This window comes from Solea solea, chromosome 15 (genome assembly GCF_958295425.1).
Source record: "Solea solea chromosome 15, fSolSol10.1, whole genome shotgun sequence".
Classification (NCBI taxonomy): domain Eukaryota; kingdom Metazoa; phylum Chordata; class Actinopteri; order Pleuronectiformes; family Soleidae; genus Solea; species Solea solea.
Window position 1 is genome coordinate 21,430,093 of NC_081148.1, and position 17,633 is coordinate 21,447,725.

The window sequence follows — 17,633 nt, forward strand, 5'->3', positions numbered from 1 at the left end:
GAATCTCACACCCACAGTAGCCAATCAAGCCGTGCATAACTCTTTTCCTTTGTAAAAGAAAAAGGATTCTCAATATGGGTCTCCCACATCAACATCTCACGCAGCTCACCCCCCATGGAGGCCAGAGGTTGTTTGGGCTTATGCGCTATCAAGGAGAGCCACTGCACCGTATCTGTATGCCTCTCTTACTTGGCTGACACGATGCTGGTATTGAGGAACAGAGAAATACTGTGTTAAGAGATCAAAGCAGCGGTACAGAGATTTAGACTCACAGGCTGTCAGTCAAGATGGCGAGACAAAGCAGGAGGAGACAGAAATGCTTACGCGCACACACTCTCCTGCTCACTCACTGGCTTTCTCTGTGGTGTGCCTGTGAGGGGTGAGGCGTTACTCTCAGACAGCTTGGGGGCTACTCATTTGTAGACATCTACAGCGCTGCCTGTACACCTTAACTCACACACATGGGGACACGCGCACACACACACACAAACCACTCATACAGGCCTGTGTGGATGAGAGGTGGCTTCTACCTTATATTGGCCTATGGAGGAATGTTCTGTGCGCTCAGCATTTTCCCTCGTCTAGAAAGATGAATAGAGTTACTTTACAGACAGTGGCGAAACAAAAACAATGCTGCGTTGAGATACATGATTTAGAGGCTTCATATCTGTTTGAACAAAGATGGGTTTATTTTGTCAAGTTTGCAATATACCTCAGTTTCTCACACAACGGTAGTAAAGGATTTTGGAGCAATCTCTGCTGTAATGAATGACCTCTGTTTATGTCGTCTCTTTTGTGAGGTATGTTAGCTGTGGGTGTGATCACTCCTGCATGGTCTGTTTTTGTACTGTGCAATTGCCCACCTCTTCATGTGCTCCTTTCACCTAGTATGACAGGAAATATTGTTTCCTTTGTAAAATGCCTGGGATATTTCTAATGACAAGGGACCAGAAGGAGTATCACTAGGGGAAAATCTTCTAAAATGGGATCAAGACAGAAAAAGGGAGACATATTTATACTTACAATGTGATCTTAAAGTCCTTACATCTGCCAAAATGATTGTATTTAAATTACTTTTTATGAATCAAGACAGAAACTTGCACAGTTGGACACAAACAACCAATGAAGACCTTCAGCAGTGTCCCCAAGACTGTAATAAGGATGACACCACCACCTAGTGGCTGTTGACTGCAACTTTTTTTATTTAGATTTTTTGGTTCCATCGTTGATGGTTGAAGGTTGAATGCACAACAAAAATGGCAGAAGGATTAAAATCCTGCATTATCTAATCCAAAATCAATACAAAAGCTCTGAAATTATAGACAAAAATGGTTAAAAAAACATCATTATGAAAAGTTCCACACAAGTTCAAAAAATAAATTAAGGCAGGACGACAACACTAACACGTCTGTGAACTTACAGTGCACAAATGTTATTGGGGGAAACTTTGTACAGGTCTACATTTGAGACAAAAATACTCTGTTCACATTCATGTTTGGAGAAGACCATTTCGAAGGAAGACCTGGGACAATACCACGACACAAAAAATCGGGCTTGAGTCAAATAGGCAGAATAGAAACATGCTTGTCACTGACGGGTGAAGACCGCCAACACAAACACAAATCTGACTGTGGCTGTGGAGGCCAAGGTTAGTACAGATCCCAGGATCATTTTAAGTCCCACACTGAGGTGTTTGGTTTTCACTTTCAGTTTGTGGAGTTTTCAGAAGCCTGTAAGAAAAAAACAATACATGTAGTAGTAGCTTATTAAATGTGATAAACAAGAGTGACACCAAAACAAATGTGAGGACTCACACTTTTTTTTTTGAACTCTCTATGAAACAACAGGATATTGCTAATTTGAGTAGAAATTTTCTTTGACAGAAATCAAAATGCTCCTTCCACAATTGACTCACACTTAGAAGATTTGTGTCACCTATATTAAATATTACCTTGCCATATCCTGTCTGACACATTTATTGTCTCACTGTAAACACCATTGTTGGGGAAATAATCAAAGGAGGTGGCTATAAAAACTGTCCAGTAATTCCAGGACACAGTGATTCATAACAACCTTGCATACAAAAACATTTTATCTTCCAAACTCAGGAGTACTAGTTAACCGATTCACTTGAAATAGTGAAATGATTGGTCATGTTAACCTTGTAGTATGCTCACTGCCTTTTTGCCATGTTTTTCTGTTTGTGAGTAGCATTAATCAAAAAGGAAGGGAGGTATTTGAATGAAGATTTGTAAAGATGTAAGTTATGGCCTTAGACAGAGACATTATTACAATTAGGAGGTGATTCATATACAGACCCAGAGTAAGATATATTATTTTGATTGACATTGTGGGAAACTGAGTGGCCTTGGTGGAAGATTCCTCTACTTTACATGTATATACTTTTAATTATTTATTTCTCTTCTTATTTCTATCCATGTGTAACTGCATCTAATTTGACTGACCACATATTATATTGTTTTTTTCCCCCCAAACGATAGACAGTGGGGGCTTCATTCTGGGACAACAAACAAAATCAGATTATAATCCCAATGGTTGTAATGTGACATACTGTATTGCTCTGTACCTTGAGGGACTCTGAGGCTTTACGCAGCTCTTTGATGACAGAAGACAGGGCCTCAGGGTTGATGCCTTGTTCACACAGTCTCACACATATAGACAGAGACTCCATGTCCAAACCAGTATTCAGCAACCTGGAGATCTCCAGCAGCACTTTGGGGAGAAAAACATCACATGTTATTAATGTAGACTTCATTAAAGACACTATGGAAAGTCCATAGCACAATATACTGTACATTTAGAATAGTGAACAATTAGAAAAGTCAGCCACTTTCACTTGAACACAAACAATAAACTCTGGATATAAACCTGACAGAGCTAAACTACATATTAAAGTGTTTTCTAAAGCGGTCTCGCTGCACATAAATTAGGGGTGGGGGAATCGATATAGTGATATATATATATGTTGCGATATTTTGTGTGGCATATAAACATTAAAGTGTTTGTGTATTATCATGTCAAAATTAAATGATATTTCAGTCCACTAGATGGTGCCAAGTGCTCACTGAAGCTGTGCTGTGTGAGTATATCGCAATTCTACATTATTTCACAAATACTTTCCCAATATCGTGATGATATCAGATTGTGAATTAAGTATCCTGATAATGTCCTATCATGTGTCACTGGCGATAAATTGATAAATGCAATTTCTTATTATGGCATACATTTGACTAGCACTATACAATTTGGCAGTAAAAGACGCAGTCTCATGCCAAGATATTTAATCTCATCACATAATTTTCAAGTACAATATTATTTTAAAGACAGTTGTATATTTAAACCAAAGATTAAAATGTGGACTGCTGTACGTTGTCTACAGTTTATTAGCATAACGGTGAACGTAGGCAAAATTGTTTACTTTGCAACTGAATGTTACGTTATTTTACACATATATATATCCCACAAAAAGAATACATTATTACCGTCCATTGTCTCCCGGACTGCATTTAGGTTGCTATTTGCTGCACTTGCCATGTTTTCAATGAGTAGTTAGCCAAGGCTAACTAGCGGGAGGCTAACAAAACGACTTAATTAGGTATCTAACTCTATATAAGCCAACTGAATTACTAAACTGAGTTCAGTAAGACATCAAATGGATCATATTCCCTATACAATACGCTTTCTAAATGTTATAAATGAGGAAAGAACAAGATCAGAGTGGCCGCTATTCTGTCTGGTCTGCTAAACTCAATAGCGGAACTGGTAAAGGAAATGACGACGCTAGGATTTTCTGTTCTGATTGGTTGTGAGGAACTTCCGGTGGCATTTCTATTGGCTAGCTGGGCCTTTGGGGTGAAATTGAAATCAACGTTTGGGCGACTCGACGTCTCTTTGACTTGTTGTTTGAGTCCTAAATCAATGTTGTATTTTTAACCTCGTCTCTACAGCATTGACTTCAACAGCAGTCAGTAAGTACAAACTACGAAACGTAGGGAACACGTATGCATAATGTATTTGTCGTTAAATGTGTGTGTTACATAACGCTGTTGCTACTTACCATAGAAACAGAGGAGGTAGTGAATCTAAACATATGTAGTTTGAGTTATTTTCTATGTTTTATTACGTTTATTGTTGAGTTTTACTCTTCGTGTTCTCAGCTAGGATGGGGGACCATTTTGAGCTACAGATCACCCCAGAGACTCCAGGCAGACCTTCCATAAGAAACCCATTTGAAAGTCCTAATGACTACCACCACCTCCGTGAACCTCTGGTGCCCAGTCCGTCTGTCTTCAAGTGTTCTAAAGTTGTAAGTCTGACAGCATCACATACCACCTCAGAAGTTTGTCCATACTTCACCATATCTACTGTAGCCTACACCTTCCTGCAAATGACTCTGTTAAATAATCACAAGTTTTACTCGGCTAACTTCACTTCCTTATTTTTCTGCCTGTAGACTCCAGCCAAGTTTAACTGGTCTATTGAAGAAATGGCCAGTCTTCTCCCAGCACACATTGATCCAGAGGAAATCCAGCGACAGTCTCTTTACCTCAGCCAGACGAGGCATGTACTGAAACACAATCGTCTTGGTCGAGCTGTATACCAAAGTTTTCTGATCAAGTTGCATATTTTTGTTGGTATTTTGAAAGTCAAGTTTAATCACAAATAGCTGTTACAATCTGTAGTTTGAGATCCTCCTATGTAACCGTTTGACTGTAAACTAATGGAAGAATCAGGAAGAACCGAATAAAAATGTATACATTTTTCCAAATGAACAAACAGGGAATAGATATTTATGTCAACAGAATAGAGGAATATGGAATATACTAAATAATTGCAGACTCTTCAAACATACGAGAGTCAACGAAGCTCATTCTGTGACAGTACATTTGGAAAAGGAAGTTAAAAACAATGTTATTTTTGTTTTTGCATCCAGGACGGATTCTGACATTGAGGAAAAGCGACAGAATGCTATTGAGCAGGTATGGGATTCTTATTAAGTTTAACTATAGTGCTTAATGACGGACCCATGAGAGTTATTTTGTAATTGTTTGATTTATGTGCCTTGCCATGCAGTTTTTCACCAAAGGAGCCATCGTGCCGTCGCCCTGGGCAGCACCAGACGTCCGTAAAGCTAAAGGTAATGTATATTATTGTTGAACTCCTGTTAAGTCATTTATTTTCATAATTTTACTAGCATTTAAGTTCCATGCTGTAGTTATTTGAGTGTTTTGTGTTGATACCGTTTTATACAGGTTTCACGCCTGCAGTGTTTGCTGAAGAGCAGAAGAAAACGTCAGGTTGGTGTGAATCGCACTACTTTCTGCAGTGCTCAGAAAGTGCTCCCTCTTGTCTTCTCTCCTTCATTGTTTTCAAACATGTTTTGACCTCACTTGTGTTTTTTCCACAGTTGCTTGTCAGACAACTCTTTCATTACCTCTGGCTTTTGATTTGGAGAAAGTACTTGGTAAGTCTCGAATAATTACCAGCACAATCACACTATGAAGGGAGTATTGTCATCATGTTCTGTTTATTTTCTCTCCTCAGGTGAACATTACCGCAACGAGGAGGCGTGTGATGCAGTGCAGGAGAGCCTCAGCTCCTCCTCCCTCAGACGAAAACTCTTCCTCGATGGTCAGGGCAGTTACAGTGGCTCTGACAGCTCCAGTCCACCGAGCCCAGAGAGAAGCCATGTCCGGGAAGAGAAAGCTGCTGAGGGAGAAGAAGCCATATCATCTATTTTTTCCTCCCCTTTACCCGGTGGTGTGTCGGCTCCTACTCCCTCCACGGTAAGTGTCGTGGAATTTAGTAGGCGTAATTATTTCACCAGTCTGTTCGTTTTACTGTCCTTAGAGTTTTATCACAATATATGAACTTTGTACAATTTGGGAGTGGTAAAAGTTACAGTCTGTAAAATAAAAACTTCACATGTAACATTTTAGCTTGCATTGTCTTAACTCTAGGGTCAGTTCTCGTCCAGTCCCATCCAGCATGGTTGCTTCCGAGACTGCAGCCTGGGCAGCATCCCCAGTCCTTTGTTCCCTGACAGGTCGTCTCCTGCAGGCCTGGTCTCCCCCACAATTTCTCCTATTGTTGCTTATACAGCACGCACACCCATAGGCTCAGGTAGAATATTTGATTTCACTTTTACTCAGTGTTTAAGTAACATTTTAGAGTTTGCAAACCTTTTTAAGGTTACTGTGGTGGTGATCACTAATTCTCTCTCCAACTCAAACATGTTCTTTCTTAAGCTGAGAGGAAGCAGCCAAACAATTTGACTCCACACGGTGTTCCTCTGGGTGCTGACGTCACTTCTTGCAATGAGAGTCCATATGTCGAGGGTTGCTCTCCCATTCGGAACTGCTCTCCGCACCACCTCCATTGCCACAATGAACACCAGCATGATGTCAGAACCAAACCCAGGGCCAGAGTCCGCTGCTGGGCCTCCCCTCCCCTCATCTCCCCCATCCTCAACCCTAAGTTCCAAGACCATCTGGAGTCTGACCAACTCCCATTTTCCTCTCCTTCAATCCCCTCAATGGAGCTAGATCCACTGTCGCCTCTGGCCCAGGACATTCATACAACTGATGCTGAGATAATTGACCTCGATCCTGCTGAACCTGTGAAAATGGAGGAAGATGGGGATAACAGGATAGAAAGGAAGTTGGAGGAAGAGGATGAGGAAGCTGGGGGACTTTCGGGACAGCTGACCAGCTCTCGTATGGTAAATGCATCTGTAACGGAGAGCTCTCACATGTTCCTATCTCTTCTGGCAGAGGGGAGCAGCATACCCTACGACTCTAGCATGCAGGTTTGTGTAAACGGTGATGTGTACCGTTTCTGTCACTGTTTCAGTAAACATTCCTAACGGTAGCTGTTTCTTGGGTTTGTTCAGGTGGACAGTGGCTACAACACTACCTCAGCAGGCACCGCCAGTCTTATCGATGGCCTCAGCACAGACTGTCACAGCAAAGAGTCCTTCACTTCAAATCTGGCAGAGGAAGCCTTACCACTCAATAAGCACACTAAGATGAAGGTACTTTTAACCCTTACCAAACATTAATAGCATTGTACATATGCAACTTAAAGCTGTGGTAGGCAGGAATAACATTGAACAATAATTATATAATAACTAGAGGTCGACGGAAATTAGTTTTTTTATGGCAGTGGATACTTGATGCAGATTTTTTTGGCCTTTATAAACATGTATTTAGCCTATTTAGGTTTTCCTTGATCTGCTAAAATATAACAATTTAATGATAATAAATAATACGAAAACTGCTTCACTTCACAAGTTTTTCATTTACATTTCACATTTTATGTCTGCAGTGCAATTATATGCAGTATTTTCAATAAAATGTTATGTATAAATTTAGTATTAAATACACCAAAAAACCTTTTGGATGGAAAAAATTAAGTTTTCAGTGACCTGGCAACATTTTTCAAAGTTGATTATTTAAAAAAAAAAAAAGAGGCAAATATCAAGGCAAAAAAAATCTGCATGAACTGTCTCCTCTGATGTGGTGGGAGGGGCTTAGGTCAGAGAGCCTCCATCTGAAAATGTTAGTATTTAAAGCTGCATTACACAGGATCACTGGAAAGGTAGTTTTGTTAACTTTCATCTGCAGGTTATTAAAATACTTTCTCTATCTCCATCCTGAGCTTCTCTAATCAGTCGTGCAGAGATGAAAAAAAACATTTCTTATATAACAGATCCTGAGTTAACCTCTCCATGTATGAAACTCTGCTGATATTGGCTGTATTTCAGTCATTTTGTTATTAAATTCAATGTTTACCCTTGTACTTTTGTCAAATTATTAAAGATTAACTGGTGATTGTGTAAAAGAATTATGAACACAAGTTCCATACCGTTCAATTGAGACTCACCAATCCATTGTCTATTATAGGATTCCTGCCTACTATAGCTTTAATGTCTTTAACGACAGCAATGTACATGCCAGTTAAAATGACTAAATATGTATATTTTTTCTTTTCCAGGTATTTTATCCCTACCACTAAACCACCAGAAATTGGATATTGAAAGGTTATACCTCTTCTAGTTTAAGCATTGTGATTATTATAATTTTGCAATCAAATACAACGTTTACACTTGAATTCCTGTCAAATCACTAAGTGGTCGAAATGTTCATATTAATCATGAACAAATGTTATGAGGTTTCCAAGTGGTTTTAAGTTCTTTTTAAGGTTTTTTTGTTTGGTTTTCCTGACTGAAGGCACATGTTTTACCACATTGTTTTAGCACAGGTTCAAAGGGAGAAGATTAACCTGCAGTAGTTCATCTATAATCCCATTTACATTATACGACTCAAAACCTATTTAACCAGTGTGGTAATGGGGAAGGAAATAATCAGTTCTGTATCACATTTGCACATCATTCCCCTCCTCCTCCTCCTCTTTGAATGCTGTTTTGAAGCTAACACTGTCATTTTCAGTATGACAAAATATTGTACTGTATTTGTTTTTATGAAATTTTTATGACAGATTTATTTCCTCTTTTTTTTTCCTTTTATCGAATGAGTCCGAATTGTTGAAACTCAGGATTACTTGTGGATCTTACATGGATTGTTAGAATATTTATTTTTGAATGATGCCACTTGCGAATTAAAAGCAGACTGAGCCGAATGTTTGCCACTTTTTCCCCCTCACACATTAAGCATGACTTCAATCATTGTCGCATTACATTAACTCTAAGTCTGACTTCAGCTGATGAATCCAGTGTTTATTTTCACAACAGAAATAAGGTATTATTTCTTTAATATAATATTTAGGTGTAAAATAAAACAGTAACCTTCGTCACTACATGTACACGTACTGACATTTGATCTTTTTGTGATTCACATTTCTTGACAAATTTCCATAACATTGTACAAAAATGAAGGCTACAACTAATGATTTTTTTCATTGGTTAATCTCAATTATTTGGTTTGTGAAACATGAAAACATTTAAGCAAAGTACTTTTTCAAATAAACACTACACTAATTGAATTCTTGAAGGTCTGTATTTAAGTTCTATAGAAATTCTGCTTGTCAAAATTTTAATATTACTTTATAGTGTGTGTTTCACTTTACCTTTCCAATAAACTAAAGTGAACACCATCATAAAGCTAATAAAAATATGGTTTAAGTATTATACTAATCCATAAAATGATGCAGCCTCTATGAACACAAGTTTGTTTTCCATAATGTACAATTTGAAAAACTTTAGACAATAACTCATTGCTTCGATCAGTGTTTGAATGTACAAGTTAATCAAGTTTTACACAAAAGGGTTATAATAAAAAAGCACTTTAATGATATAGTGCATTTACAGTGTGACATTCAACTGTTCCAAACATCAACATGTGGATTAAATCAAACATACCACATAATTGTGGTTTTATACATTTAAAACGTTATTTCTGTCAATGCATCACAAGGTTAGACCTTCCTCTTGTATAGACTCGTATGAAGTATTGTGCTGAAGGATCAGCTGTCGATTCTTGGTTTTTTAGCCAGTGGTTCAACATCTGGGGCTGGAACACTCACACCAGGGATCTAAAAAAAAACCCAAATACTTTATTTAGTTTAAATAATTGAATATAGATGCATTTAGTTATTAGGCACATAAACCTTCCTTTTACAATACTATAGTTAACCCTAACCCCTGATCCGAGAGGCACAAAATGGTGGAAGGGAAGTTTCTGTAGTTTGAATGAAACATTTAAAAAGTAGCTATAATCACAATGGTGCCAGAAACAAATAACAGGGTTCCCACATCTCAAATTCAAGGACTTTCCAGGACCAATTTCCTCAAGTTTAAGTGCTGACAGAGCTTAAGAGCTTACCTAAATATCAATTTAATTTCTTTCTTGCACAAAATTGAAGCACTTTCAATTGGCCCGTGTCTATTTTTTGGGGGCAATTTTCAAAAACCTTACAAGGATGGGAACCCTGGAATAAGTAAACCCAAGTCCAGTTTAGGTTGTCTTACCACAGGGTCAATCAGCGACATGCGGATCTTCTGGTGCTGAATATTGGAGGCGTCTAAGCTGATGGTGACCTTCACCTTGTCAAATATGTGGAAGGCGTGTTGTTCTACGCTCAGAGTAGGGCCCTGAACACACAGAAGAGACGGGGTTTAATAAACGGTGCCATTCACGAATGAAATGAACTCATTAAGGTGTTCATACCTCTTCGTCAAAAACAAGGTTCGGGCCGGTTTTGTCTTTGCTGTCAAAGAAGACCGTTCCTTCCAGGCCGAACTTTGGGATGAGCACAATGATCGCGTTCTTCCTCACAAAGAGAACAAATCCCTCTTCGTTAAGGATTCCTCGGTTCTTGAAGAACAACTGCAAAGAGATCCATTTGTATTAAAATCACAATAGCGCAAGTATCAGTGGAGGTTCTCCAGTCAAATTTAAAGCGGGGCGTTCATCCAGTTTGTGCTTACCTGTGTGTGGAAGGCCACGGACGCCCTCTGAGCGTACTGAGACATTTTATGTCTGTAGTTGAGGTTGTTGCTGAGAGCCGACTGCTTGTGTTTGTCCATCAAATCTGGGTACGTGCTGTCTGCACCTATGGCCACTGCCAGCAGGCGGTGCACTATTATATCAGCGTACCTGTGTCACAGTCAAAAGAGGAGTACATTTATTTATATAGTGCTGGTTTTAAGTGATTAAAAGTTAGTCAAGTAAGGTAAATACAACGCAGTAAACCAAAACTTAAAAGCAAACAAGCCGTTGATTAAAAAAAACACATGGCCACACTTAAAATAAGTGTTAGGACATAAAAATACACAAGAACTAATACAAATTTAGCTAAATCTAATCATAAAAGAAGGTTTTAAGACATTAATTTAAACAAAGGTAGGCGTTGTCAAAGATCAATAGGAAGGGAGTTCCAGAGAGTTGGGGCTCTAATGACAAAGCCTCAATATCCTTTGGTCACATTTTGAGATTTTGAATAAACATCAGCTGATCTGGTCACACAGGGACCATTTTAAAGACTGTTTAAAGCTTTAAAGATAAAATAATTCTAAAAACACATAGAAACTTTGTTTGTCTTTTGCAACAATAAGTTGGCATGTCCACAATTTTGATTTGATTTGGCCAAAATCAATACAAGTATATGTGGAAACTGTGGTTTTTCAGAATAAAACACACCAACATTGACAGATAACTGATTTTTCATAAATCGTTTTTATATTATAAAAATATACTCTGACAGAAAATAATACTTATTATTTTACTGTATATAATAACATTCCAAGCTGCACAAGAGAAAAATATTCATCTTGCTCTTAATTCCACTCCCAGGACACATTTTCCAGTAGTCAATGCAGCGTCTACATATATACAGTATGTCGATGTTTACAAGACCTGACCTATACATAAAATTCATTCAAAGGTCTGTTCCCATACCTCCTGATAGGTGAGGTGAAATGTGTATAAATGGGTGAGGCGAGGCCGTAGTGGTGGAAATCGCTGTCCATGCCAGAACAGAAATAGACAGCCTGCATCATGCAGCGAGTGGCCAAGATTCGCAGGAGCGTGTTAAAGTACGGGAATCCGTCCACTTTGGCCACGTCCAGGGAGTCGGCCAGTGCCTTGGCAGAGTCCGTGTGGATCTCCACATCCTGATGAGACGTGGAAAAAAAGTTAGGACTCCTGAAATCAATTATTACACATTATTATTCACCTTGTTAACCACCAACACACATTTTTTAGGAGCCGCTTCGCTCATGGTGTCCACTTTTATGGATTTGCAGCACACTCTGCATCTGGACAAGTGCTTGTCCTTGGGATTTTGGTCAAAGTCAGTCTTTGTAATTTTCTTTATTGAGACAGCGATCTTGGAATTTGCATTTTCACAGGCATCACGTCGTCATTTGCTCTCTCTTCCTTAACATTACTCGCATGGAATATCACGTTAACAGTGGACAGTGTCCCCAACTCCCCTAGTAATTATGGCTCGAAGTTTGTTCTGCGTAGATCTAGTCTATGCACATCAAGCAATGCAGGGCATTTACCTAGATATCAACTTAATTTATTTCTTGCACAAAATTCAAGCACTTTCAATGACCCATGTCTATTTAGGGTGATTTTTTTTTTTCAAATTCACAAACTTTTCAACGACCCGTGGGAACCCAGCGCACATCTGAAGATAATAACATACTAGAAAACATCCTGTTCTGAAATTTTGCTAAACAAAAAAAGCATTTCACTTGAAAGCCAGCACAGTTTTTTTTCCCACAGAAGCATCTGCCTTCACTCACTTTGGACTTTGCAGCCTTGAGGAGAATGTCGTAATTGGACGGAGGCGGCGCTGGATGTTTTCTCAGCATAGCACACTCTGGAAATTCATCATAAATCTTCTGGGCAACCGAAATGTTGGCAAGCAACATGAACTCCTCCACCATAGAGTTTGTCTCCCTACCAGCCAAGAGAAGAGATTATTTCCATACACATGTCCAAAATACAGAGGAACACTAAAAATAGTGGTGTTGTTTTTTTTTATTTTTATAAAGAAATGGGATTTCAAAAAAGGATTCTGCAGAATGCTCCTTTTTGAAGTTACCTACATGAGTTCTTTGGTCTGGAGGTCAATGGGGTCGTGGGTTTCGCTGTCTATGTGGAAGCGGACCTCTAAGGACGACAGCGTCAGCGCACTGAAAGACACAAGTTGTCAGTGAAGACAGAATATTCTTCTCTATGTATTAGACTGTACTATTCTTCCACTTCTACTGATCTTAACCGCTTGTCCATACCCTTTCTCTATCCTCCCCCTCTTCAGGATTTTGGCTAGTTTGTTCAGACCCCGCAGGCTCTTGGTAGTCTCGTCATTCTTGGTGACGTCGTCGATTCTCATCTGGGCCTCGGCGTACGTCAGAGACGCCTGAACCAAGTCGGGAAAATAAAGAGGAAATTGAGATGCCTGGGAAACAAAACATGCCTAAAAGTTCTGACAAAATGTGGTGCATGTGGTTCCATCATGCATGTTGGCATTGTACCTTAGAGTTAATGACACTTTTTGTGAACCGCGTCTTTAGTATTTCAGCTTTCTGGTTCATTTCCCAGATACATGAGAAAGCGAGCCTTGTGACAAACAAGAGACCAGAATCAACATTTACATTTCACTGCAGAACCATGATGTTTATACATAAAGAAGAAAAATTGGAATCAGTCCTCACCTCTCCACGTTGGAGCGCAGAGAACAAAGATTGGAGCTGAGCAACTCAGGAACCATGTCTATCCTCTGTTGGACACAACAGTAAAAGATGCGTTTTAGCTTTGTGGAGCCCAAAAAATGGATTAAAAATGAAAGCTTCATGTGTCAAATAGCTGAAAGGATTATGCAGATGGAGGCTTGGCTACATGTTTTTCCCCATTTGTTTTTGTCGCTGTGCTTAATTGTGATTAATCGTGGAAATTAAACAGTTGATTGTGATTAAAATGTTATTATTTTGCATATCACAACTGTTTTAAGTTGTAAATCAATGCTTACCAATGTATCTTCATTGGTAATCAAATGAATGCAAAGAAAATTACTTTATAAACTTGTCTTTTAGATTGCCATAAGCCTGACATAACACGATGTCTACTTCAGAAATGTTAATGTATCAGCATTTGCACTTTGCAGGAGTTCCACTTCCGTTGCCTTCTCTGTTCCTTACAGGTTGTTTATTATGTTTGGGCAGATAAATGAATCTGGATGTAGTATTAACATATACAAACAGTCCAAAATGTTACACACAGAGTGATTCTGTGACACAGAAGAGGAGCAGGATGAATTCTCACCATCCCAGCAAATACAGCGGCATTTATTTATTTCACTTCCACAACTAAGGGATTCATTTTCAGTCTTTTTCCCCAAAGCTGCATTGTTTCGCAGTTTTTTTTGCTACATAAGCCTAGACGCGCAGAGTAGAGCGGCTCCGCATGACATTATGTCGGCCCTTAATTAATTAGGATTAAAGCGGACAGTCATACTTTACTCAGGAAATTTAACCTTTGTAGTACATTTGAAATTCTGATGTTCTAAACTTTAAGATTCAGCTGTGTGAGTGTGTCTCAGTCAGTACCTTGCCACACAAGTAGACAGTGGTGCCACGGTTGGCAGCTTCTTTGTCCAGAGCGTTGCCAGGTCTGATAAAGTGAGTGACATCAGCGATGTGGACCCCCACCTGTAACAAAAAAAAAAGAAATTCCTGGAGACTTGCATAAAATGTAAACATATACTCAGTGGAGTGTGTTTTTTAAAGACTGTGTACCTCTAGGTTTCCATTTTCCAGCTCTCTGCAGTGCAGGGCGTCGTCTATATCTGTACATCCTGGAGGATCAACGCTGCACACTGTCAGATGCCTCAGGTCTTCCCTCTTCGCCATGTCCTGTACCACACATCCACACTTATATACTGTACACACTGACCTTAAGTGGGACTAAAATATCTCTCTCTGTGCTGTTACCTCTGGAGTAATGGCCCAAGGCGTCTTGGGGAGGAAACTTAGCACAGCCTGAGAGAAAGCCTGATGGGGGACATCATGCTCTAGTAGCAGCACCTCCTGCTCCGTGTCCTTCTCCCCTGCACCACCCAGGCTTCGCACAAAGTGGCCCTAAAAAAAGAAGAACAATAGGATTTCTCTCCGTGGACTTTGCTTGTGTTTTGTGCTTCTTATCACACGTAATCCTGGATAAATACAGCTTAATGTAAGCAAGATAAGACAAGAAATTACATTTCCTGTCCATCTCTCAGATTTGATGGTCTGAAGATAAACTCACGTTTGGATATCTGGAGGATTTGGGCCAGCCGTCAATGGCCACCATGATCCTTTGACCTGCCAGTGTTGAGGCCTGGCGTGTTTCAATGCGAATGCGTGGGATTCGGCGGTCTGCTGGGGTGAAGAGATGGCGGGTTGACTGAACATAGGAGAAAAGACAAGGTCAGTGCTGGACAGATTATACAGTTGTCTCCACCAACTTACCACCAATCACTGATGTAAGAAAACCAGATGTGAGAACAGCTTTATATCTTTAAACCAAGAAAAATAATATGTATATTACAAAGAGTATCATAGAATTGTTTATACTCACTTCCTTAATTTGGGATATATTGAGCATGCCACAAAAAGGCCTCCAGTTCCTTTTGATGACTCCCACCACTTTCCCTGTAGGTTTCCTGGCTGCTTCAGCTGCTGAAATCTTTAACTGTCACAGGAACACAGAGATAATCAGGGATGCACACACACACACACAAAAAAAATACAGTCCGTCCTTTGTATTCATAAGCAGAGCACTTTTATTCATTCAAAACAAAACTCACAGCTTTTTCCTCCTCCCCTTCTTCAACGGCGTCATCTTTTGCTGCACCTTCATCCTGCAGCACGACTGAGGAGGGCGCCACCCACTGATTCCGTGGCAAAAGCTGCACAGCAACCACATCTTGGTGCACTGCTCTGTTGAGGTTCTGAAGACCCTGGATGAGAACCTGAGAGCAAGCAGAGGGGACAATACTGCTTCACTGCCAATTCAGTTGGAGTTAATCCACCTATTAGCATATCAAATATTCACCATAACCCTGATACAGACCTCTGTGCTGTCTTCCCCCTCTCCCTGAACAAAGACAGTTGCTTCGAGATAGTTGTCCCTGCTCGCTCTAAAGGTTCCCTGCAGGAAGGAGCCGCTCTTAATTCCTGATTGAATCCTGGACAGAGGCAGGTGCTCTGGAAATAACACCTTACTACTGGTGATTTCATTCTGCGGGAGGAAAGGAACAGAAATCAATGGAAAGAGAAGAGAGTTTGGGTCTAAAAGTAAAATGTCATTAACTGGAGAGATGGATAAAAACCTAAAATTAGAAGTAGCTTTACTCTCTACAGTTCAATTGCTTAAAATTGCAGACATTTTACCTTGTCATTATTGGACAATGCCAGACGATCCACAAGCTCAGGGTTTGCAATCAGACTCTTGATGTACTCCTCAACTAGAAGGTAAGTGAGACAAAGAGGAAGAAGCTTATGACAAAGAGGTGAATACAACTAATGCTGTATGTGTAATACAGTATGAAGGATAACCCTTTGAGAGTTGTGTTATTGTGTTGCTATTTTTTTTTCATATGCAAAGCTGTGAAATTAATTACATCTGTACACCAGCAGGCCGCTCTCCTCTGCCTTCTCCTTGTTCCCTTGGTCATTGGTAAGAAGAACCACACACAGGCCGTCTGTGTCGGCCTCAAACTTCTTCAAGTGTTGGCTGTACCACTTGGCTGCAACGCGGATTGCCCGGTCATTACGATCGTTGGCACTCTCCCCTGGTTCACGTTCAATAAACGTGTCTCTGGATTAACACAATTTACAAATGTAAAGTAGATTAGAATACGAGTTGTACCTTTGCACAACTGATTATTTTCATACACAATTCAAATATTACTACTGTGCAGTCAAGTTGTTGCAGGACAAAAGTCAGTGGTGTCCCTGTACCTGTGGTGCTCATTGGTAAAGGTGTAGAAGTGCTTCTCTTTCTCGTGTATGATGTCCTTCAGGCGTTTATAGACTGGCGCACTGCGGTGGCGAACTTCCTGCAGCACAGTCTGCAGGATAATCACATTACGAATCACAGGATCCTCCAACACGTCAATCTGTGGAGTACAGGAAATGGTCACACACACAATCCACAATATAAACAGCATGAAAATAAAATCAAGCTTTTATATATAGTGCTTAACAAATTTATTAGACCACCACCCAATGTAAGGTTTATGCCACAACTGCCCTAAATTAACTGTTAAAATAATTGTAATGGTTAATACACCAGTATGTAGACGCTCTTTAACCAAAATTATATTTTTAAAGCTAAAGTATAGTTATTGTTATCACATAATTGTTTATATCTATTGTTATACAATAGATACATTTTTTTAATCAGTGCAGCTGGTGTAAACAGTAGTGCAGTATTTCTACCACAGTTTTAAAACCAAGACTATACATTTAATTATAAATCTCATGTCATGAGGTCTAGTTATCCTCAGTTCGTGTGTCTTGTGTGTTATGAGGAAATGAATGAGAGGAACAAACGAGTGTGTTTGAAAGAATGATGTGCAATGACTTTGATGTTTTGTTTTTACCTGATGTAGAACCACGTTCGAGTCAGGGACCAGATAATGAGGAAAAGAGCACAGGTTGCTCTCAATGCACGCGTCTTTCAGCAACTCCGTGGACTCCTGCTTGCACTCAGTGCACGCTTCACTCCCGCACCAAATATCTTCTCTCAAATAATGCTCACGCACTATTTTCATCACTCCACCCGAGCGCGTCTTCTTGACGAACGTTTTAGACTTCAACATTGTGACGAAAATTCTGTTAAAAGTCAGTGAAAAGAAGATGTTTAGGACCGAGGCAGCGAGTTAAAGACACCTAGCTGCCCATGTGTAAACTAACTCAGTGGGCCGACAAAACTTTCCCGGAGATAGAGCAACTCGCGATGTTGTGTTTTTTATCAGATGTTCGTGTACATTCGTGTATATACATACTCTATATATAAACTATTACAAAAGTACACACGTTTTAGGTTGGACATTTAAGGTTCAGTGTTTCTGTTTAACTATTTAAAACACCGTGGTTA

The 17,633-nt window shown here is 39.6% G+C and overlaps 3 protein-coding genes across 3 annotated transcripts; 1 reads left to right on the forward strand and 2 right to left on the reverse strand.

The window, feature by feature from the left end:
- Positions 1-1,178: 1,178 nt before the first annotated feature.
- On the reverse strand, positions 1,179-3,766 carry mzt1 (mitotic spindle organizing protein 1). Its single transcript, XM_058651432.1, has 3 exons — positions 3,504-3,766; positions 2,588-2,733; positions 1,179-1,730 (listed from the first exon to the last, which is right to left on the reverse strand). Exons 1-3 carry the CDS (start codon positions 3,553-3,555, stop codon positions 1,707-1,709), a joined length of 222 nt encoding a protein of 73 aa, XP_058507415.1. The 5' UTR covers positions 3,556-3,766; the 3' UTR covers positions 1,179-1,706.
- An 82-nt stretch (positions 3,767-3,848) lies between these two features.
- Positions 3,849-8,684, forward strand: bora (bora aurora kinase A activator). Its single transcript, XM_058651431.1, has 12 exons — positions 3,849-3,989; positions 4,179-4,327; positions 4,475-4,581; positions 4,955-5,000; positions 5,095-5,158; positions 5,274-5,318; positions 5,429-5,485; positions 5,566-5,807; positions 5,982-6,144; positions 6,270-6,829; positions 6,914-7,054; positions 8,017-8,684. The coding sequence occupies exons 2-12, from the start codon at positions 4,184-4,186 to the stop codon at positions 8,035-8,037; spliced, it is 1,590 nt and encodes a 529-aa protein (XP_058507414.1). The 5' UTR covers positions 3,849-3,989; positions 4,179-4,183; the 3' UTR covers positions 8,038-8,684.
- Positions 8,685-9,340: 656 nt separating this feature from the next.
- On the reverse strand, positions 9,341-17,500 carry dis3 (DIS3 exosome endoribonuclease and 3'-5' exoribonuclease). The gene is made up of 21 exons (XM_058651429.1): positions 17,137-17,500; positions 16,493-16,650; positions 16,153-16,349; positions 15,923-15,996; positions 15,603-15,770; positions 15,337-15,501; positions 15,108-15,221; positions 14,796-14,933; positions 14,483-14,629; positions 14,288-14,404; positions 14,099-14,200; positions 13,208-13,272; positions 13,028-13,112; positions 12,785-12,912; positions 12,599-12,685; positions 12,293-12,449; positions 11,439-11,653; positions 10,469-10,637; positions 10,209-10,367; positions 10,010-10,132; positions 9,341-9,573 (listed from the first exon to the last, which is right to left on the reverse strand). Exons 1-21 carry the CDS (start codon positions 17,353-17,355, stop codon positions 9,505-9,507), a joined length of 2,856 nt encoding a protein of 951 aa, XP_058507412.1. The 5' UTR covers positions 17,356-17,500; the 3' UTR covers positions 9,341-9,504.
- Positions 17,501-17,633: the final 133 nt, after the last annotated feature.

Excerpts from the sequence above, each read along its gene's own strand:
- dis3 (XM_058651429.1), bottom strand. The coding sequence starts at position 17,355 with ATGTTGAAGTCTAAAACGTTCGTCAAGAAGACGCGCTCGGGTGGAGTG. Across the intron at positions 12,450-12,598 it reads CTCCAGACCAAAGAACTCAT|GGAGACAAACTCTATGGTGG; the intron begins GTAGGTAACTTC and ends CTTGGCTGGTAG. Across the intron at positions 10,638-11,438 it reads TTCACCTCACCTATCAGGAG|GTACGCTGATATAATAGTGC; the intron begins GTATGGGAACAG and ends ACTGTGACACAG.
- mzt1 (XM_058651432.1), bottom strand. The coding sequence starts at position 3,555 with ATGGCAAGTGCAGCAAATAGCAACCTAAATGCAGTCCGGGAGACAATG. Across the intron at positions 2,734-3,503 it reads AGTCCGGGAGACAATGGACG|TGCTGCTGGAGATCTCCAGG; the intron begins GTAATAATGTAT and ends TTCTCCCCAAAG. Across the intron at positions 1,731-2,587 it reads AAGCCTCAGAGTCCCTCAAG|GCTTCTGAAAACTCCACAAA; the intron begins GTACAGAGCAAT and ends TTTTTCTTACAG.
- bora (XM_058651431.1), top strand. The coding sequence starts at position 4,184 with ATGGGGGACCATTTTGAGCTACAGATCACCCCAGAGACTCCAGGCAGA. Across the intron at positions 5,159-5,273 it reads AGACGTCCGTAAAGCTAAAG|GTTTCACGCCTGCAGTGTTT; the intron begins GTAATGTATATT and ends CGTTTTATACAG. Across the intron at positions 6,145-6,269 it reads ACGCACACCCATAGGCTCAG|CTGAGAGGAAGCAGCCAAAC; the intron begins GTAGAATATTTG and ends TTCTTTCTTAAG.